General features: G+C 37.6%; 3 protein-coding genes and 1 long non-coding RNA gene across 5 annotated transcripts in view; 2 read left to right on the top strand and 2 right to left on the bottom strand.

The window, feature by feature from the left end:
• The first annotated feature begins 9,783 nt into the window (after nt 1–9,783).
• Nucleotides 9,784–23,256, top strand: part of LOC100375689 (ubiquitin-conjugating enzyme E2 C-like) — a 42,369-nt gene continuing 28,896 nt past the window's right edge. For both annotated transcript variants that reach the window (XM_085500525.1, XM_085500527.1), the window contains exon 1: nt 9,784–9,983. In XM_085500525.1, the coding sequence (XP_085356651.1) occupies nt 9,883–9,983 (101 nt within the window). In that variant the 5' untranslated portion in view covers nt 9,784–9,882. The remainder of the gene's footprint in view (nt 9,984–23,256) is intronic.
• On the bottom strand, nt 12,965–14,313 carry LOC146742777 (uncharacterized). The gene is made up of 2 exons (XR_014929861.1): nt 14,047–14,313; nt 12,965–13,303 (listed from the first exon to the last, which is right to left on the bottom strand). It is a non-coding gene; the product is annotated as an uncharacterized LOC146742777 (long non-coding RNA).
• On the top strand, nt 16,436–21,558 carry LOC146742776 (uncharacterized). The gene is made up of 10 exons (XM_085500522.1): nt 16,436–17,174; nt 17,341–17,430; nt 17,618–17,726; nt 17,928–18,150; nt 18,309–18,831; nt 18,927–19,113; nt 19,465–19,722; nt 19,818–19,989; nt 20,593–20,741; nt 20,895–21,558. Exons 1-10 carry the CDS (start codon nt 16,764–16,766, stop codon nt 21,071–21,073), a joined length of 2,301 nt encoding a protein of 766 aa, XP_085356648.1. The 5' UTR covers nt 16,436–16,763; the 3' UTR covers nt 21,074–21,558.
• LOC146742775 (uncharacterized) lies at nt 20,866–22,979 on the bottom strand. The gene is made up of 3 exons (XM_085500523.1): nt 22,645–22,979; nt 21,586–21,801; nt 20,866–21,216 (listed from the first exon to the last, which is right to left on the bottom strand). The coding sequence occupies exons 1-3, from the start codon at nt 22,887–22,889 to the stop codon at nt 21,057–21,059; spliced, it is 621 nt and encodes a 206-aa protein (XP_085356649.1). The 5' UTR covers nt 22,890–22,979; the 3' UTR covers nt 20,866–21,056.

Here is a 23,256-nt window from a genome sequence, read left to right as displayed (position 1 = left end):
GCCTGCACACGTGTGTGTCCGCTCACTTTTGATGTTTCAATCCCTCCAGTCAAAAGCCTGCACACACGTGTGTGTCCGCTCACTTTTGATGTTTCAATCCCTCCAGTCAAAAGCCTGCACACGTGTGTGTCCGCTCACTTTTGATGTTTCAATCCCTCCAGTCAAAAGCCTGCACACATGTGTGTCTGCTCACTTTTGATGTTTCAATCCCTCCAGTCAAAAGCCTGCACACGTGTGTGTCCGCTCACTTTTGATGTTTCAATCCCTCCAGTCAAAAGCCTGCACACGTGTGTGTCCGCTCACTTTTGATGTTTCAATCCCTCCAGTCAAAAGCCTGCACACGTGTGTATCCGCTCACTTTTGATGTTTCAATTCCTCCAGTCAAAAGCCTGCACACGTGTGTGTCCGCTCACTTTTGATGTTTCAATCCCTCCAGTCAAAAGCCTGCACACGTGTGTATCCGCTCACTTTTGATGTTTCAATTCCTCCAGTCAAAAGCCTGCACACGTGTGTGTCCGCTCACTTTTGATGTTTCAATCCCTCCAGTCAAAAGCCTGCACACGTGTGTGTCCGCTCACTTTTGATGTTTCAATCCCTCCAGTCAAAAGTCTGCACACGTGTGTGTCCGCTCACTTTTGATGTTTCAATTCCTCCAGTTAAAAGCCTGCACACGTGTGTGTCCGCTCACTTTTGATGTTTCAATCCCTCCAGTCAAAAGCCTGCACACGTGTGTGTCCGCTCACTTTTGATGTTTCAATCCCTCCAGTCAAAAGCCTGCACACGTGTGTGTCCGCTCACTTTTGATGTTTCAATCCCTCCAGTCAAAAGCCTGCACACGTGTGTGTCCGCTCACTTTTGATGTTTCAATCCCTCCAGTCAAAAGCCTGCACACGTGTGTGTCCGCTCACTTTTGATGTTTCAATCCCTCCAGTCAAAAGCCTGCACACGTGTGTGTCCGCTCACTTTTGATGTTTCAATCCCTCCAGTCAAAAGCCTGCACACGTGTGTGTCCGCTCACTTTTGATGTTTCAATCCCTCCAGTCAAAAGCCTGCACACGTGTGTGTCCGCTCACTTTTGATGTTTCAATCCCTCCAGTCAAAAGCCTGCACACGTGTGTGTCCGCTCACTTTTGATGTTTCAATCCCTCCAGTCAAAAGCCTGCACACGTGTGTGTCCGCTCACTTTTGATGTTTCAATCCCTCCAGTCAAAAGCCTGCACACGTGTGTCCGCTCACTTTTGATGTTTCAATCCCTCCAGTCAAAAGCCTGCACACGTGTGTCCGCTCACTTTTGATGTTTCAATCCCTCCAGTCAAAAGCCTGCACACACGTGTGTGTCCGCTCACTTTTGATGTTTCAATCCCTCCAGTCAAAAGCCTGCACACGTGTGTGTCCGCTCACTTTTGATGTTTCAATCCCTCCAGTCAAAAGCCTGCACACGTGTGTGTCCGCTCACTTTTGATGTTTCAATCCCTCCAGTCAAAAGCCTGCACACGTGTGTGTCCGCTCACTTTTGATGTTTCAATCCCTCCAGTCAAAAGCCTGCACACACGTGTGTGTCCGCTCACTTTTGATGTTTCAATCCCTCCAGTCAAAAGCCTGCACACGTGTGTGTCCGCTCACTTTTGATGTTTCAATCCCACCAGTCAAAAGCCTGCACACATGTGTGTCTGCTCACTTTTGATGTTTCAATCCCTCCAATCAAAAGCCTGCACACGTGTGTGTCCGCTCACTTTTGATGTTTCAATCCCTCCAGTCAAAAGCCTGCACACGTGTGTGTCCGCTCACTTTTGATGTTTCAATCCCTCCAGTCAAAAGCCTGCACACGTGTGTATCCGCTCACTTTTGATGTTTCAATTCCTCCAGTCAAAAGCCTGCACACGTGTGTGTCCGCTCACTTTTGATGTTTCAATCCCTCCAGTCAAAAGCCTGCACACGTGTGTGTCCGCTCACTTTTGATGTTTCAATCCCTCCAGTCAAAAGTCTGCACACGTGTGTGTCCGCTCACTTTTGATGTTTCAATTCCTCCAGTGAAAAGCCTGCACACGTGTGTGTCCGCTCACTTTTGATGTTTCAATCCCTCCAGTCAAAAGCCTGCACACGTGTGTGTCCGCTCACTTTTGATGTTTCAATCCCTCCAGTCAAAAGCCTGCACACGTGTGTGTCCGCTCACTTTTGATGTTTCAATCCCTCCAGTCAAAAGCCTGCACACGTGTGTGTCCGCTCACTTTTGATGTTTCAATCCCTCCAGTCAAAAGTCTGCACACGTGTGTGTCCGCTCACTTTTGATGTTTCAATCCCTCCAGTCAAAAGCCTGCACACGTGTGTGTCCGCTCACTTTTGATGTTTCAATCCCTCCAGTCAAAAGCCTGCACACGTGTGTGTCCGCTCACTTTTGATGTTTCAATCCCTCCAGTGAAAAGCCTGCACACGTGTGTGTCCGCTCACTTTTGATGTTTCAATTCCTCCAGTCAAAAGCCTGCACACGTGTGTCCGCTCACTTTTGATGTTTCAATCCCTCCAGTCAAAAGCCTGCACACGTGTGTGTCCGCTCACTTTTGATGTTTCAATCCCTCCAGTCAAAAGCCTGCACACGTGTGTGTCCGCTCACTTTTGATGTTTCAATCCCTCCAGTCAAAAGCCTGCACACGTGTGTGTCCGCTCACTTTTGATGTTTCAATCCCTCCAGTCAAAAGCCTGCACACACGTGTGTGTCCGCTCACTTTTGATGTTTCAATCCCTCCAGTCAAAAGCCTGCACACGTGTGTCCGCTCACTTTTGATGTTTCAATCCCTCCAGTCAAAAGCCTGCACACGTGTGTCCGCTCACTTTTGATGTTTCAATCCCTCCAGTCAAAAGCCTGCACACACGTGTGTGTCCGCTCACTTTTGATGTTTCAATCCCTCCAGTCAAAAGCCTGCACACGTGTGTGTCCGCTCACTTTTGATGTTTCAATCCCTCCAGTCAAAAGCCTGCACACGTGTGTGTCCTCTCACTTTTGATGTTTCAATCCCTCCAGTCAAAAGCCTGCACACGTGTGTCCGCTCACTTTTGATGTTTCAATCCCTCCAGTCAAAAGCCTGCACACGTGTGTCCGCTCACTTTTGATGTTTCAATCCCTCCAGTCAAAAGCTTGCACACACGTGTGTGTCCGCTCACTTTTGATGTTTCAATCCCTCCAGTCAAAAGCCTGCACACGTGTGTGTCCGCTCACTTTTGATGTTTCAATCCCTCCAGTCAAAAGCCTGCACACGTGTGTGTCCGCTCACTTTTGATGTTTCAATCCCTCCAGTCAAAAGCCTGCACACGTGTGTGTCCGCTCACTTTTGATGTTTCAATCCCTCCAGTCAAAAGCCTGCACACGTGTGTGTCCGCTCACTTTTGATGTTTCAATCCCTCCAGTCAAAAGCCTGCACACGTGTGTGTCCGCTCACTTTTGATGTTTCAATCCCTCCAGTCAAAAGCCTGCACACGTGTGTGTCCGCTCACTTTTGATGTTTCAATCCCTCCAGTCAAAAGCCTGCACACGTGTGTGTCCGCTCACTTTTGATGTTTCAATCCCTCCAGTCAAAAGCCTGCACACGTGTGTGTCCGCTCACTTTTGATGTTTCAATCCCTCCAGTCAAAAGCCTGCACACGTGTGTGTTCGCTCACTTTTGATGTTTCAATCCCTCCAGTCAAAAGCCTGCACACGTGTGTGTCCGCTCACTTTTGATGTTTCAATCCCTCCAGTCAAACGCCGCACACGTGTGTGTCCGCTCACTTTTGATGTTTCAATTCCTCCAGTCAAAAGCCTGCACACGTGTGTGTCCACTCACTTTTGATGTTTCAATCCCTCCAGTCAAATCTAAATACTATTTTGCCCAACTGCTTTACAGGTTTAATTTGCCAATACATGTGTTGAAATTATACGACAACTTGCAACAAAGAATTGCAGATAGGAACAATTTTACATATTCACTGTATTAGTAGTACATGTGCTTGCATGAATGATAGAAGCGAGTCTTAATGATCAAATAACTAAGATTTTGGTTGATGTTGGAGATGTGCTTCTAAAAAAGTTCACAGATCGTTCGTCAACTTTTCAGTTCTATTATTGAGCGGAGCTTATCATACGAGTTATTGTCCGGTGTCGTCTGTGACAACTTTTTACTTTTTTGGTCCACTGTCGACTTTGTCGAGTGGAGCTTATCATGCGAGTGATTGTCCGTGTCAATGTTTTACTTTTTCGACTTCTTCTTAAAAACTACAAGTCTGAATGTTTTGATACTTGGTGTATATGTACCTTGGGTAGACCTCTCTCAGATTTGTTCAAAACCGCCAGTCCAATTGCTTTGATATTATATATATAGGTACTACATGTGGACCTCTCTGATTTGTTCATTTCGTGAGGATATCTTTAATTCTCTTATTTTGGTGAATATTTTTGGTAAAAAGTGATATTTTCAACTTCTTGTTAAAAACCGCAAGTCCAATTGCTTTGATAATACCGGTACATATATAGGTACTACATGTGGGCCTCTCAGATTTGTTCATTTTGTAATGATATCTTTAATGCTCTAATTTTAATGAATATTTTTGTCATTTTTGGTGAAAAGTGATATTTTCGAGATCTTGTTGAAAACAGCAAGTCTGATTGCTTTAATACTATAAATATTGTTCATTTTCTATTGATATCTTCAGTTCTTTAATTGTAATGTGCATTGCTAACAGCGGAGCTATCTCAGCCGACAGGCTGCTTGTTTGACTTCTTCTTGAAAACTACAACTTCTTGTTAAAAAATGCAAGTCGGATTGCTTAATATATATTATTACCTTGCCTGTAGCATCAAGGATGGAAGGGAAAGGTATACTAAGGGAAAAATGTTGTCCGGCGTTGTCATTGTCGTCGTCGTCGCCATTAATAATTGTTATTGTGTGCATAATAACTTTACTAATTCTATTCTAAACACTACATCAAACTTGGTCACCTTATTCATCAGTATAAATCAGTATGAGTTTGAACAACAGATGTCCTGTATTAAAATATCATGCAAAAATTGAGAAAATCTGATAAAATATTTTGACTGTTTCTACTTGACTGATGGTGATACACATCAACAGTCACTGATCTCAGTGGAAATATGCATTGTTGTACGTGTTCAATGAAGCAAATCATTTATCTTGTAATAATATCCTTGGTAATGTATCCCCCAAATCCCATGGGAATACTATACTGGGTTTCAAAACCAACTCATGGAGAGATTTTTTGCACAGTCTGATACACATTTGCAAACCTACCAATAAAATCTTTACAGAAAACAAGATGTCAGAAAATCAGTATAAGCACTCCTATGAACTGGGTGCCAAACTTTGATCAAAATCTGAAGCTAATAGAAAATCTGTTTAGTTCAAAGTTATAAAAACAAAAACAATACATAAAAAGTACATAAAAAGCAAAACGTTGCATCTACATTTTGAAAAGAAAATTGTACTAAAATATATGTATTCTGTATTTGACAAACAGTTCATTCGACAAATAAAAATTCACAGGAATATGTTTCAGCTATTAGAACAGATATGATATAGCTTTTATAATACTAATTTAAAAACACACTTCAAAGGAGGCAACAGTACTGTTGACTTCTCCCTCCACTGGACATCAACTATTTAAGTTGATTTGCATACAAAGCAGAGCTTGCAACATGATAGCTATTAGAGAGTTTTTTTTACTTTTCATATAATACAGTAGTCACACAATGAGGCAGTTCATATTTGTCTCAGTGAATCATTAATTTTTGACAGACACCTGTACAAAATACTACTTGGACAAAAACCAGCTAAGATTTTCTGTTATCTTGCATGTTTTATGAATCTATTCACGTCTAAATGCAGCACTTTTTTCTGAGATGAGGCATTTGTTTTTATACTAAAATATCTGAATTACTTTGAATAAAGTTGGAAATTATGTCCCTAAAAATAATTAAACAAATTAGGCACAAATGTTTTTTACATATTTACATCTTTTAAGGACATTCGGTAGACTGATTCCCCACTGTTGTTTCAACCCCAAAACTTGCTTGTATTAAAAATTAATTATGACAATGCATATTTATATAATGAAACAAACTATGATAAAGGGAATTGTATTATATAACAAAGGTCAAGGTCACCAGAGTTCAACTATGTTATTCATAGATACTACATGTAGACCACTCTCAGATTTGTTTATTTCGTGAGATCATCAATTCTCTAATTTTGATGGATATTTTTGGTAAAAAGTCTTATTTTCGACTTGTTAAAAACTGCAAGTCTGATTTCTCAGGTGGACCACTCTCAGATTTGTTCATTTTGTGATAATATCTTCAATTCTCTAATTGACTCCCATGTGCGAATGTGTACAATTGGGAGTCTTTGCAGTTAGCCTGCATGTATGTGTGTGTGTGTGTGTGTGTGTGTTTGTGTCTTCGTCTGGTATCTCAAGAACCATACATCGGTTTTTGGTAAAACTTGGTGCATAGATGCTCTGAGCTAGTGCGCAGATTTGATTAGGTTTTGGTAGAAATCTATGCATATTAATTACCTAATTTGCATTATAATAAGCTCATTTTAGCTGTTCAATGACTGTTCCATCTGAAGAGCCACTCATTGTATTTTGATGAAACTTAATACATAGATGCTCTGAATTAATGCACAGATTTGATTAGTTTTAGTTAAAAATCTGTGCATATTAATTACCTAATTAGTCAATTTTCGGCTTTTCAACTATCTCAAGTACTAATCATCACGTTGATAAAACTTGGTACATAGATGTCATCGTACACTGCACATACCTCATAGTTTTTAGATTAATATCAGTACATATTAATTATCTAATTTGTGTAATTAAATAATTTTCAGCTTTTGTTATTTCAAGTAGTAATCATTACATTTCAATGAAACTTGGTACTCAAGGACTATGCAGAGACTTGAATAGTTTTGGATAAAAAATGTGCATATTAATCACCTAATTTGCATAATTAATTCAGCTATTTCAAGTACTCATTACATTCAATGAAACTTCTTGGTACATAGATCCTCTAAAATATGAAACTTGGTACTCAAGGACTATGCAGAGACCTGATCAGTTTTGAATAAATATTTGTGCATATTAATCACCTAATTTGCATAATTAACCAGTTTTCAACTTTCAAGTAATAATCATCTCATTTCAATGAAACTTAATTGGTACATAGATGCTCCAGAACTAGATAATTAATTACCTAATTTGCATAATTAATCAATTTTAAGCTTTTACACTTATCTATAGTACTATTTATTCCATTTCAATGAAATTTTGTACATAGGTGCTCGAGGACAATGTACAAACCTGATTTGTTTTTGGTTAAAATCTGTTCATATTAACTTCCTAATCAGCATAATAATTCATAATTGTTTGGTTCTCATCACATTTCAATAAAACTTGGTTCATATATGGTTTGTTGCATTGTGCAGACCTTATTAGTTTTACACTCAAATCTGTTTATATTACTTACCTGATTTGCATAATTAGTTTTCAGCTTTTCCATCAATATCTCAAGTACAAGTAATTTTGAATTGATTTTTAATGTGTCTCCAATACACTCAGCACATGGAGTTCTTTCTAAGCTTTCTTTGATTTTGATGAATATTTATGTCATTTTTGGAAAAAGTGATATTTTCAACTTCTTGTTAAAAACTGCAAGTCTTATTGCTTTTTCGGGTACTATACATTTAGGTACCTCAGGTAGACCTCTTTCAGATTTGTACATTTCCCAATAATATCTTCAGTTCATTAATTGAAATGTACATTGCTAACAGCGGAGCTATCTCAGCTGAGAGGCTGCTTGTTTCATTCAAATGAGTTCTTCTCCCAAACCTAAAGCTAGATTACCTTGGCATGAATGTTGTTGACATGTATTACACTCAGATTTATCATTTTCATGGCACCATATGCAAGTATCTATTTTTAGTTCATTTTTTGTGCATTTTCAACTTCTTCTCTGAAACCGCCTGCCACATTGCTTTGAAATTCATAATGTAGACACTTGGACTGGTTCTCTCTCAAGTTTGTTCATTTGGTGGGGATATCTCTTTTTTTTTTTTTTTGAAAGTTTTTTTTTTTTTTTTTTTTCTTCGTGATTTTTGTTTGTTGATTTTTCCCACCTTTCCATATGTTATATATGGGCTATGTAAAATACATGGACATGGACTGTATTGTTGGGTTCTGAACTACCAGTGTCAATGTTTTTCAAAAATGTTGAATTTCAGTTCAAGGTCATTTCAATGTTTGCTGCTATTGGACAACTATGTTGAAAGTTGAGGTCCTCTTTCAAATTTGGTGAAGATATCTCTATTTTTGTGAAAGTTATGAATTTTTTGTGAATATATTTTTTTTTATATTTCCCATATTGCCATACATTATACATGGGCTATGTATAATAGATGGACTGTATTTCAGTTCCTTTTCAATTTCACACCAGGATTCAGGTATTTCAGTTCCTGTTCAATTTCACACCAGGATTCAGGTATTTCAGTTCCTGTTCAATTTTACACCAGGATTCAGGTATTTCAGTTCCTGTTCAATTTTACACCAGGATTCAGGTATTTCAGTTCCTGTTCAATTTCACACCAGGATTCAGGTATTTCAGTTCCTTTTCAATTTCACACCAGGATTCAGGTATTTCAGTTCCTGTTCAATTTCACACCAGGATTCAGGTATTTCAGTTCCTGTTCAATTTTACACTAGGATTCAGGTATTTCAGTTCCTGTTCAATTTTACACCAGGATTCAGGTATTTCAGTTCCTGTTCAATTTTACACTAGGATTCAGGTATTTCAGTTCCTGTTCAATTTTACACTAGGATTCAGGTATTTCAGTTACTATTCAATTTTACACTAGGATTCAGGTATTTCAGTTCCTGTTCAATTTTACACTAGGATTCAGGTATTTCAGTTACTATTCAATTTTACACTAGGATTCAGGTATTTCAGTTCCTGTTCAATTTTACACCAGGATTCAGGTATTTCAGTTCCTGTTCAATTTTACACCAGGATTCAGGTATTTCAGTTCCTGTTCAATTTTACACTAGGATTCAGGTATTTCAGTTCCTGTTCAATTTTACACTAGGATTCAGGTATTTCAGTTCCTGTTCAATTTTACACTAGGATTCAGGTATTTCAGTTCCTGTTCAATTTTACACCAGGATTCAGGTATTTCAGTTCCTGTTCAATTTTACACTAGGATTCAGGTATTTCAGTTCCTGTTCAATTTTACACTAGGATTCAGGTATTTCAGTTCCTGTTCAATTTTACACTAGGATTCAGGTATTTCAGTTACTATTCAATTTCACACCAGGATTCAGGTATTTCAGTTCCTGTTCAATTTTACACTAGGATTCAGGTAGTTATAGGTTCCTGTTCAATTTTACACCAGGATTCAGGTATTTCAGTTCCTGTTCAATTTATTCAGCTGCAGATAACAAGGAATGGTATTCACTACATGTGAAAAGGCAGGGAAAAAATCGTAGACAACAAAGATAGTAATGGGAATTTTCTCATAAAATCACGAGCTAAGAAAAAAAATCAGAATGCAAATAATTCATGGTCTTCTCGCAGGGGTAAACTGGACCGTAAGTAATTATTTTAATGTCGCCCTCTGGTGTCCAAAGTTGTTTGTTTGAATCGCGCCCTCATCGCACCTCAGTTTGCCTAATTATATAACAGAGCTTATGATTGGTCCGCGTATTTGTAAATCTTTTTCTGATTGGTAAACGAGAAAAAAGGCCATTACTTTCAAAATCCTTTGAGTGAGGAACAACATTTCGTTTTGGAGTTTCAACGTAGTCAGGAGTTATTTACATTTACAATAACATTTCCTCAAAGAAATGGCCTCACAGAATATTGATCCCGCTGCAAGAGTTACAAGAGTGAAAGAAGCAGAGGCGGATGGTCCGTCGAAGAAAGATTCGCATTCTGTTAGCAAACGGTAAGCATATGCAAGATTCCATTTCGAAGGCACCGTCCGGGCATTCCTGAAGGATACAACTTTACAGTAGTTGTCTTTTTATTAGCCTTTCTGCTCTGTGGACTGTTATTAAAGAAAAATAAGCTCACGTGTAATTAGATTATGTGTTTCCCACGGCTGTTTTCTTGCCCTTTATTGCCACGTTGTAGTATGTGCATGTGTTTCGCATCGATTTTTTTGTGGAACACACCGAAACTCCATGATCCAACGCGACGCTCAGCTTGGTCTTTTAAGTCTGATTTCAACCTAGCAATGTCATTTGTTACACTGTAAATGTATCTAAGGTGGCGACCTATTATACCGGTAGTACTAGCTCTTGTGCTCATCAAAAAATGTGCGTATGGTCATAATGATGCATTATACATTGAATAAAAGCTAAAAAACTGATTCTGAAAACCGCTATCTTCCTATGAACCTTCTCTTGGAAGTTCTTCTGAGGTGGACCAATGATAATTTGTGGGGGTCTGGAGGAAATTCATAAATTGCAAATATGGCAAACAATTTTTTTGTTTTCCCAGTGTGAGAGTCATTATTTTTTTTCTACTAATAGTGTTTTTATTCACTCATAATCAATACGATTTGATAAAAATGTAGAATAAGAAAATATCAACAGTATCCAACATTTTTCAAATTTTCTCAACTACTAGTAACCCTTTGTTCTTGTGGTTTAGTATATTTTCTGCACATTTATATAGAAAGACAATTGCTATATGTTTACACGGCAGCATTCTATCGGAGGCCGAACGAGAGCCGAGATCTTCCAATAGACCATTTTTCGCTCGCTGCGAGAATCGCGTGTTATGCGTGAAATCGAACGTAAAAACAGGACAAACAAAGGTCATAGCGTCGTAGTGGCATCAAACATCGTGTGGGATTTGACAAACGCGAAAGTATTTTCGGGGACATTTCCATGCTTAATAATGTGCTGTACACATTTGATGATAGGCAATTTTGATTAAAGTGCCTGTGCAATGCCCACTCTCACGTTAACTATTTTAGATCCGTGTCCTACTGAAGTGGGCAGTTATTGATTTTTTTGTCAAAATGGTTACTCCTATCCAAGTAAATTTAAGATGTATCTCGTGCTGTAGCCACGCCCACCTATCCTGAAACGGTCGACTGTTTCCGGATTTCCGACTCTCGCCGAAAGTGCGCCACCAAATGCCAAAATATGAGAGGAAGCCATACTCCTGAGCTGTACTTATATAACACTGCGTGATTCAACATACTTTTAAACGATATACATTTTTCGGTCGGCATTTCTTTTTTTTGTCATTTTTTTTTTTTTTTATGAGATAGAGAGTTTTTAGAAGTTGTTTTCAGAACAAACGTTTGTGATGGTTAAACGTTGTGTTGTGGGCGGTTGCAGTAATACGTATAGTCATAGTGTAAGTATTCACACTTTTCCAAACGATCCGAAGGTGCGACGTCAGTAAACGAAAGCCGTGAAAACAACGAGAAAAAGTTGGGGTGGACCTTCTCCTTACAGCGTCATATGTAGTGTCCACTTCACCTCAGATTCTTTTTTTCGAAAAACTGTCTTCGGCCGTGAAAAAACAACTAGGTTTTAAAGAGAAGCGCCGACAACTTAAACCTGGTGCAATACCAACAATTTTGAAAGAAATAGATTCCGAACCAGCCCATGATCACCGAGGCGGATTTCAGAAGAGAGAGAGACGTCGGGTAAGTGTTTCAAATCATTTGACTTGTTTTGCCATCCTGATTATCGCTTTATAGAGACAATTAAGTTTGCGTTATGTAAAGGTATCAATAATTTTGATAGTAACACGAAAACGACGCGTCGGACAAGCAGGAAATTACGCAGTCCTTACACACTGCTAATTGTTTTCATTTTCGCAGGCTAAAAGTTTCTGAATTGTTCGGTGATTGGTGCTGAATGTCGAATTCACACCTCTGTTACTTTCCTTCTAGCTTGATCTGCGAAATAATTTATGGGGGTACTGGACATCTCGACCCCAAAAAATCCCGACCCGTTTTTCATACCTACAGCCAAAACAAAGTCAGCTTGGACTTTCAGTTATGAGACATGACAAAACAAACGCTGCCAGTGATAGATTTCGCGAATAAAAAACAAAATTAACGCAATCAAAGGCGCCGACCACACGCGTTGGAAATACTAGTAGATAGTACACGATGTTTCGAATCAAAAGATGTCGATCAACGTTGAACTAGATAGAGGTTCGCGTCGCCACATTGAGACAGGGTCGCGTCGATGCGGTGGGTCGAGATGTTAATTTGGGTCGAAATGTCTTGGGTCGAGATGTCTAGAAATCATTTATGGAATAAGAATCCGGGCTTTGGCTGTCAATGCGTTATCACCAAGTAAATAAGTATGACAATCACGCTAACTCGAGTCCACTCTGAATTTGTCTGTATGTGTGTTGCTCTCAATTATTTTTGTTATCCAATTAAACGCCACCAGTCACGCACTTGTCCTCGTCGTGACCCGACGCGTTCACCCATTTCAACTGAATCTATTTCCACGCGGCGGTCATTTATTTAGTAACTGTGATTTGTCGTTTTTTTTAGCTATTTCCCTAGTTTATTGATCACTATAGTTTAACGTCTAGAATGTCAAATAATGTTTTCTTTTATTTTAATTTTGATGCTTCTACTGGAAATGTACTTCAATAGAGCATGTATGATATGATTCTTTATGGTTTTCTATCTACTATTGTTGAATCAAAATGCTCTCATTATAATTTACAGATTACGTAGAAGAGCTCTTCAATACACTAGACTTGTATGTTGGAGGAGATTGTGTATTACATACACTTGATGATGCACCCCTGCCACTCAACAGCCAGTATGCCCACCCTGACAAAGTCTCGGCAGTTCATTGCCACACTACAAGATTCACATAACAGTGTAAATACATTTCCAGATGCTGCAACAATTATGCTAATAAAAAACAGGCTACGTTACACAGTTCACATATTTTATTTAGACTTGTGATGAACAAAGAAATATGACAATGTAAACATTGGATTGTCTGTACATGTATGTGAGGAAAATAATGTGAATAAAATATAATTTGTACATGGATTACTATTACTATAGTATATGGTTTTAATTGAGTGACACTGTGTGACAATGAAAAAAAGGAAACACATCTTCAGATTTTGGAATCTATGAAAAACCAAGATTTGGTAATTTAAGTCATAAATAATTCTCTGACATAAATATTGATAAATCTGTTACTGCTCACTCTGGTAATACTGTAGTCTTTTTCAAGGAACTTCAAGTATCCCCTCGTTAACCTGTGGAGGTTTAGAAAATAAATAAGGTCGCAATCTTTATTTGGCATTTGTTTATACGTAATTCATTCGTTTTATGATGCATCTTTTTTTACTATAATAAAGGCAACTATTATTATGTTATATATGTGTTTGAATTATGGATGAAAAAAATATTGAACACATTTACAATTAGTACATAAGTATAAGCAATTGCCACCCAATCCTCTCAAACGATTATTCAAAAAATAATTAAATTTTTTTTCTTCATTTTCTTTTCATAATAATATGTCAATTTTATTTCACCAAAAATTTTTCAAATTTACGTTTAAAATTTTGAAACTTGCGGATGTAATGCACACCCGCGCTTCGTGTGAAGGGAAGCCAGGTCAAAACATTGGGCATTTTACGTGTGTAGAGCAGCCCACAGAGACGTCGGCCGATCCAACAACCATATCAGAAATTGTTGATGGTGGAAAAAAAATAAGAGTTTCATTTGTGCAACAAAAAAAATCAAACGTAATAAAGTAAAACGCCGATGACATTCGGGCCACACGAGACACTCACGCCTTCGACCATGAACGAAAATCCAATATATGGATGCCAATGCACGTTTGAACGAAGCAGGCAATATTTCTGAGGAAATTCGCGATCTAAGTTTATCGAGCATAATACAGAGTTCACACATACCTCTTTGAAATTATCGATAAGATATTTTATAAAGAGTAGTAAGCTCAACTAGAACAAAAAAAACTAGAACTTCTTACCGACTCGAAAGTTGTCCAGTGCCGAGGTTCAGCGATAGTTTACAAACGTGCGCCGGGGACGGTGACATCACTGCGACCAGCCACACCAGAACGGACATATCTCGCATCTAACTCAACCCCATGCAACAAATTTGATATCCAAGTGTTCATTATGGCCCGTTCTTCCTCGACGAAAAAGTACATAAGTGACAATTTAGTCAAAGACGAGAAAACTGCACAAGAAATTTGCCTTATTTACACGTATCGGCAATGCGAGCTGCCCAACAACTTCCCTTTCTGACGTCACAAGGGGAATTTCTGTATGGCAATGAATAGCTAATGAGGAGCCTCGTTTTAAAATACAAAAAATAAAGTTGCTGTAGACTGAGTTTAAAACACATTTTTTCACTTAAAAAAAATAATTTATGCTTAGAAACATAAAAATTAATAATATTTATGTATCAATTGATAATTTTAGACGTGAAAATAGCAGCCATTTCACAGGCACTTTAAGTAAGGGTATTGAGAAGCAATATTCCTCTGTTGAAGACCGGCCGGTCGATGTGAGCTATGAAATAAAGAAATTCTGGTTCAAAATCAAATCGTTCAAAATTTTGCGGCAGACGTTCGACGCACGTCTTTCATGCATCTCGCGAGATCTCGCAATTGTACAGAAAAGCCGAACAGAACAGCGACCTCGAATACTCAGTATGACCTGTCTAAAAAAACTATTTTGGTGTTGCGCTTGAGTTGTTTCTTTACATGGCATGATGCTGTTGAGCTGGGAGACAAAAGAATTCAAGAATCTGAGACAATTCACTGGTGTTATAATTTAGGTATTTCAAATAAACAGGATACACATCCTACTCGCTTAAGTTATTGTCGTGCAAAATTACCATTTAGTAATTGTTGTCAACCTGAACTTAGTAGCCAGAAATTACGGGAAATTGTCTCCGCCATAGATGAAATGAATGATTACTTGAAGAAAACAATTGATTTTGACCCGGTAGTTGGGCCCGATGCGTATACATGGTCGGAGCCATGTTGAAGCCCAACCCTATCGGAGTTCAACTCCAAGGGTTTACTGGAGAACAAACTTGGCTCAAGTTGAATGCATATAAACGGCCATTTTTGCTGGCTCAAGCCGTAGGGCTCCGATAAAATGCTGTCGTGTAAACGTAATGCGGAGTTTTCTTTTGAAGTAACGCATGCCACGCTTGTTTAGGTTATCAGTTCTTGTCGTACTGAGTAAAAGTTGCGGAGCAACAAGATTATCATTAGATCTCACAAAATAACGCGAGATCTATTCTTATTACAACCAACTATCACGATGCATTGCGAGACAGAAAGTGGCACATACGACAGTATTTGTCAGTGAATTGCAGTGAACTTTGAAAATGGCATTCACGTAAAATATTGGCGAATCTGAGGACGATAATTATGACTGGGAAGCTATTTTAGGAGAACATTTTGACGAGGACGTTGACGAAGATAATGACAATTTTTCTGAATAACTTGGCAGTAGTAGATCTTGTGTTTTCATTTCCTGAAATTAAGTATAAATAGAAATATACTGGGCTATTTTTATACAAAACTATGACGGAAGTCAAACAAAACCAGTGAAACTCGAAATAGCAATAATACTGACACACAACAGACCATTGAAACAGTCACTGAACAACGAATAGATCACGTACTATGAAGTTGAATGCGACAAAAATAATGCACCTCCAGTTTTTTACCGTTAACCGGATTACGCTGATACGCTGAGAGATATCATGTATATGACACTATCCCATGTTTCGGTACCCCGGAACACGGAAACAAACAGGTAACACACAAAGTGGTATGATCACTCGAAACTCAGGGATATGCTCTCTCTAAAAAAATATTGGAAACCTTTTGCAAAATCCGCAACAGCGAGAAATATCGTTTCAAATTTGCTCATTGTATATTCAAAAACTATTATATACTATACTAAGACCCTCGTTACTTGTAACTCACCTAATTGTTGGAAGATTCTTAAAATTCTTACACAGCTGCAAAGGTCAAAATGTCCACAAAGCATCTCCAGTTTTAAAAATGTTCAGATGTGTTTTACGAAGAAATGTGCAATGAGCGTGAAATGTGCAGAATATTCGGTGTTCGGTAAACTTAGACTGTGTCTTTGCCAATGCTACTGAGCGTGGCACACATAGCATATACAATTAAGTTTAAGTGTAAACATAGCAAATGAAATGACAGATTAACTAGTATATTGTTTGTTGGATAGTGTCATCATACTTCCAAAATGTCAATAAAATAAATATTAAAATTTTATTTAGTATTTACAGAATGTAATATAAGACACAATAATTTGTTAAAGTGTACACTGAACGCTAGATTTTATTTCATTTTCTGCTATCTTGTATTTAAATATCAAACACCAGAAATCTGTTTTAAAATCCGATGACTCATTTACGAAATATAGCGGATTCTGTTAAAATCGCACGTAAGCTCCCCCCGTTTGACCTCGTTTACATGACCTCTTGGATGTGACGTCATAAGTGTGACCGCCCTGTTCAGTTTGCCGCCATTGATATGTAAACCGTATGTAAATGTCGTTCGTGATCAGCTGTGTTATTGTTGATTTTCGTGTATGTTCTACGGTTTTATTTTAGTGATATTGCAACCAAAGACGCGAACTGTTGCGTTTGGGAATTTTTTTTATTCATTTGAGCTTCGTATTTAAACTAGTAATGTCAAGTGGTTGTGACAGACGAGGTAAACGCTGCGTTGCTTTCGGGTGCTGGAACACGAACCTTGACGGTGTTTCGCTTCACGCATTCCCCCTCGACAGACCGTCTTTGAGCAAACTTTGGACGAAGTTTGTTCGGGTGAAGAGAGCTAAATGGCATGGTCCTACGAAGCATTCTGTGCTTTGCTCAGTGCATTTCACAGACGAGTGCTACCCGGCAAAATACAAGTTTATGCGTGCGATGGGACAAGTTCCCGGAAGAAAAACTTTGCACAAAGATGCCGTGCCAACAATTCATACCGGCGTCCTGGCGGAGAGTATTAGTAACAAGACTGATACAAGTCCAGCGTATCCGGCTGTCTCAACACCTAAAAGGCCAAGGATTGCTTTTCTTAAAAGAGAAAATGCTAGGGTAGGTATTTGTATTCGTTCATGTTCGACTATGTGCCGCGCACTGAATTTACCGCGAGTATGTTTACGTTTACACATAACGACTGGCTATGGCGGTAATGCTATTACGTACGTTCAATTGTCTGTTTTTTTCATACATTATTATTTGTAATCATTGTTTGATACAGGTAACTCTGCAGTATTCGGAGGACACCCATGACGAGGACACAAGCCACCAAGTACAGGACACTGATTCTCTTACCGACAGCTCTATTCAGGTACTGAACATTTGCGAGAAACTTGCATGAAAAACATGTATGTATTCTATAAACAGCGTCTTGGTGTGTTTATATTAGTGTGTTTATAAATAAATAAATAAATAAATAAATAAATAAATAAATAAATAAATAAATAAATAAATAAATAAATAAATAATCACTTCCTAAATTTTGTTTCACATTTAAGACTTTAACCAAGGCTAAGACTGTTAGAACATATGGTACTCAAATATCTTACAAGCAGCCTAATAAGAGAAGTGTGCGTGTACAAGTAAGGCCCTTTGGATCAAATAAAGGTATGTATTGTATGTGGGGAGGCTAGGAGAATATTTTATGTTGAAAATATTTTTTTCTCGTATCTTGACAATGAATATTTTTTTTTTCTCTTACCCTCAGATTTTTTTTTTAAAAGGTTCTCCATCACACTGCCAGGTTTTCAGATGGGACAATTACATTTGGTATTGTATTTGAACTTGACTGTGTTATTTGCATTACAGTTTGCCAGACAGAGATGTTGCATCCTCCAGAAAGAAGAAGCGTTCAAGTACAATGTGATCTCCTGAAACCAAACCAAACAATACAAGTACAAGAACCACCCCCAGACAATGAACTTGACACAACTTGGTCAAGTTTAGAGTCCAATGCAACAACTGATTCTGATGAGACATATGAACAGTCAGAATGTGAATCACAAGCTTCATGTTCGAGTGCTGATGATTGGTAAGTTTTAATAAAATTATAAAATATAAATGGGAAAATTTGTGAATGAAAGTAGGTAAACATGGTGAGCATTGAGTAGCTTCACATCACACGGTTTATGGTAAAAATAAAATGTGTTATACAATAAATATAGTTTAGTTTATTTCTCTTAATTATAGGTGTATGCAGAAAAATAGATTCTTTGTTGTTGGGGAAGCTCAACTCATGAATCTATTCCACACATGTACCAGATGCTCTTCACCTACATTAGGTGAAATCACACACATATGTGGCACAATGGTAAGAGTGGAGCAGAATTGTGTTTTTTGTGGACTAAGCACAAAATGGAACAGCCAATCCATGATAGGTTCCATTCCAAGTGGAAATCTTAGACTTTCTTGTGGAATTTTGTTAGCTGGGGCATTAGCATCAAAAACTTTACGTGTCCTACAGTTTATGAATATGCCAAGTATTTCAACGGATACTTTCATGAAACATCAAAGGTACTACCTCCAACCAGCAGTAATGGAAGTATGGGGAAACATGCGTGGAAAGTACATTGATGATGCACTTCAAAATGGAAGGTCACTTTGCATAGGTGGAGATGGGAGGTGTGACACCCCTGGCCATAGTGCTAAATTTGGCTCATATTCAGTCATGGACCTTGATAATGGTACTATGATTGACATACAGCTTGTGCAGGTATTTATACATTTTACTTACCAAGTACCTCGTTTTATGTAAACACCAATCTAGTAACAATTTATAATTAAATTGAATCTATTGTTTATATTCAGAGTAACGAGGTGAAAAGTAGCTGCCACATGGAGAAGGAAGGTTTGGCAAGGAGTGTGGCATATTTACAGGGTCAAGGTATTAATATCTACAAAATAGTCACAGACCGTCATGTTCAAATAATTAAATGGGTCAGAGAGAACATGACAGATACTCAACACTGTGTGGATGTGTGGCATGTTGCTAAAGGTAAGCAGTTTTCTCCCCCCACAATCTTTGAGAGCAGCTGTTTTATCATGCTTAAACATTTTTCCATTGTTCTATTGGTATGCAAATGATCCACTGTTATCCGTGGTCTATTGATATCAAAAATTGATGGGTACTAGGGTAGAACAGATTATTTTAGATGAAATTGTTAATCCTTGTAGGATATTTTCAATTTATTTTAGTCAAATACAGCATCAGTGATATTGATAATATTCAATATTCAGAGCAATTTAAGTGCAATTTTATAACATGACCAGCAAATTACCTTGCAACAGTTCAACTATAATCATGACTGAAAACACAGAATACTGATGATAGGATTTATTCCTTAAGGTCTACAGAAAAAAATGCTAGCTCTTTCTAAAGAGAAAGAGTGTGGTATATTACAAGACTGGATCAAAAGTGTCACCAATCATCTTTATTGGACTGCTGCCTCAACACCTGATGGAAATGGTGATTTGATGATGGACAAATGGACATCTGTTGGAAACCACATCCAAAATATTCATGAGGGGCATGGAACTTTCTTTCCTAGATGTGAACATGAGGATTTAACAAGACAAGAGAGAAGAAAGCGATGGTTAAAACCAGGTATTTCTCTCTTATTCACATTTTAACACACTTTGACTAGGATGGTATATGTATGCTGTTATTATAATGCCTAAATATTATATATATATTTCCAGGAACTAAACCCTTAGAGAAATTGATAACGCTCCTCAATTCTCGACAAATGAAGAAAGATATACCTAAGTTGTCAACAATACAACAGACTTCAGAACTGGAAGGATACCATTCTGTGGTGAATCAGTTTGCCCCAAAGATGCATGGGTTCTCATACAATGGAATGATGTGCAGGTAACTGCGTACTTGTATTAATCAACATTGAAAATAAACAAGTAACTTTGCGGTCAAAAGAGCTTAGTTGTAATATACTGTGAGTTGGAAACGTAGGCTGGAGTGATGTTGATAAAGATTGGCACCATAAAAGAAACTTGTCATTGTATTATTTCACAATGTGTACCCCCCAAAAAACTACCTTCCAACTGGTACAGTTGAATAATAGCAGCAAAATATATTAACATTGAAATGACGACCTGAAATTCAACATTTTTGAAAAAACATTGGCCCTGGTAGTTCTGGCTAACAAATTAGTAGATTAAATTAGTACAAATATAAGTTTTATCACATTAAATTCTACAATCAAACAGAGAACAACATATTGTTTACAAATCAACAGGTTTGGAGACGTGTGTAATACACAAGTTCTCATTACTGTCTTTGACTTTAATTATTTACTGACAGGTCTTATCCCTGTGATAGAGCCTTCTAACTTCAAAAGTTAGCAATCACAATTGATGTAGTATGTAACAAGTATTCTAACACTCAGAATTTGTAATTCTATTAAGTCCTTAGTGGTAAAATACAGTATATCATAATGCATGGTTGTTTTATTTATAGGCTTGTCTTGGCAGCAATGCATTATAATGAAAATGGTGGGCGACATGCTGCTGTTACTAAGCAGGGAAATCCTTGCTATAAAATAACTTATCCAAAATTTAAAAAAGGCAGTTACACAGTGCGTCAAGTAAAGACAGAACCTACCTACAGTAAGTACCGGTATAAAATGTTCTACATGCATGTATACTAGCAGCTTTATATATTTGCATGACTGAAGCCACTTAAAATCACAACCACAGCTCAGTTTTTCAACAAATAAAACAATAACAATAATTAAAAAAATAAAATATTCTTTATTACAGATTATGTACAAAATGTGACAACTAATGTCACTGCAAGAGTGGTAAAATGTACCATGTCACAGGCAAAAGGTGATGTGTTGAACAAAGTACCTCCTGCACTCTGCAGTGAGTTCAAAAGACCGAATAAAGAAGTGGCAGTTTCTGACTTTCAGTCGAGGTTTTTTAATCAACATAATTAAATCCCTGATAAACTCCATTCTGTGAAGGATATGTTTCTCTGATAAGATGAACTGCACATGATGGGAGTGGAACTCTGACATCTTTGCCTAAATATCCCCAGCACCATCGGACAAGTTGCCTGTAGGCAACATACCTGTATCTCCTGCAAGGAAAATAAATTGAATGTACAAATTCTGTCTACTGCACACAGTTTATTCCAACCTAATAAAATGCCTATACTTCTATTGGACATGAGAGAATACTGTTAGTACACAATTACAAATGTAATGTAGTTGGTATGGCCCTCAACAATATTACTGAGGTTCTGGTTGTACATATTTATGTGTCAACCATTTTCAGTTCACAAAGTTCAGAAATTTCTAGCAAAACATAATTGTAATTGGTCTGACATTCATTAACATTTATGCACATCTACCATAATACATTTTCAGTGTAACAAAAACCATGATATATTTTGTCCTAATAAAATTGTGTTCATACCAGACCAGTATGTGCGACTTTTAATACTTACTCAGAGGATTCTGGAATAGTTCCATGGTACTGTCTATATACATGATAAGCTGTTAGCAATACATACTTGTCCAGACACACTGGCTTAAATCCAGGATGTTCTGTGATGCATGCTGTATTTGGAACTTCATCACAGACAGCTTTCACCTGCATTATTTCATAACAGCATCTACATTCCTCAGCAGAGGGCATGACATGACATCTGTTACACTGACACCTAAATTATATAAACAACATATACTTGAAGCAGGTATCTCAGCAAAAATGAAATTTACTATCTTGTTATTTACCTCCTAAATACAGTATAATTATTTGTGAGAACAAATTATTACCATATCAGAACTATCAAAGGTAAGTTGTCAAAATCTTAAAATTGATTTATTTTGCATATTTTCAAAATCATTTATTCCTGACACTTGAAAATACGGTCTTCACCTTAATATTCATTAGGCATTACCTCTACGATATAGCACCACCCCACCCCAAGTCTCAAATAAAAAAACAAAAACATCACAGCAACTTATTGGGAATAAGTTTTTTAAGCCTCCTCCCAAATGCTAACATTCTGGCCCCTTACAATTTAATTGTATGTGTTGTGGTTGTCATGATCTGTCTAATAATATAATGCTGGATGTCCAATATACAAGATAATTTCAATTTGGCTAATTAGTAAATGTCTTGCTTAAATTCGACTTTATAATTTATAATTACATCACAGTTGGGGATAGAGGGACTGTGATTACATGCATCACAAATATAAGCTCCTATGCATACAATTTAATCATAAATTGTAATTAACTACTAAGGCAATAATATGAAGCTTAAATGGTAGCTGTTGTTTCACCGATCGTATTGTACTGACTTGCAAATATAATGTCAACAGATACAGAAAATGAAATTAAACTTAGTGGGCTATGCATGTCTGAGTTCCGTGATTGAACGTAATCAGAACATTTCGTTCTGGGACTTAAACTACTCCGAAATACAGGTTAATAATTATTCAAAATATGCGGAACTCCGGAAGTTAATGTTATCAAAACCAGCTGATTCGACCACTTACCACTCGGTAGTATTCAGGCGATCGCCCAAAGCATCACCGACATCGTTTTCTTCAGCAGAATCACTGTGACTGTCGTCGTTAAATTCGGGCTCAAATTGGTAGGGCCGTATACCTCCGTCAACCGATGAACCCTCGACATCGAAGTCAGAAGACTCGTAATTCAACTCAAGCTCGCAATCACGGCTTTGCGACGACGCATCACTTGGAGTTGACGAACTTTCAGCACTATGAGTTGGCGACGCCATTATTCCTTAGGGTTATGTTTGGGTCACACTTGTGACGTCACAGATTTGACGCCCATAAATGACGCGGAGTTCCTGACAGACAAATGAGCATCGACACACCGGTAAAAATGCTAACATTGATCGCCCATAACAAAGCTCATGGTGCGTGAATTTTGATGAAATTGTTGGTATTGTCACCAATTTATTTATTGAAATATAATATCTTTGACGAATTTATCGTTCAGTGTACACTTTAAGTTTTATAATTAGTACTTTGGAAAGTATAGGTTAGCTTAGCTTAAAGAACTACATTGATTGCACAGCATGTGTTCGAATTTCATTCAAGGCTGAGAAAAAAAATGTTTCTCGTTTCCGCACGCATCATTTT

Source organism: Saccoglossus kowalevskii, chromosome 6 (assembly GCF_978046115.1).
Source record: "Saccoglossus kowalevskii chromosome 6, keSacKowa6.1, whole genome shotgun sequence".
NCBI lineage: Eukaryota > Metazoa > Hemichordata > Enteropneusta > Harrimaniidae > Saccoglossus > Saccoglossus kowalevskii.
Note: the sequence above shows the minus strand (reverse complement) of the source record. Positions and strands in the feature narration are given on the sequence as shown.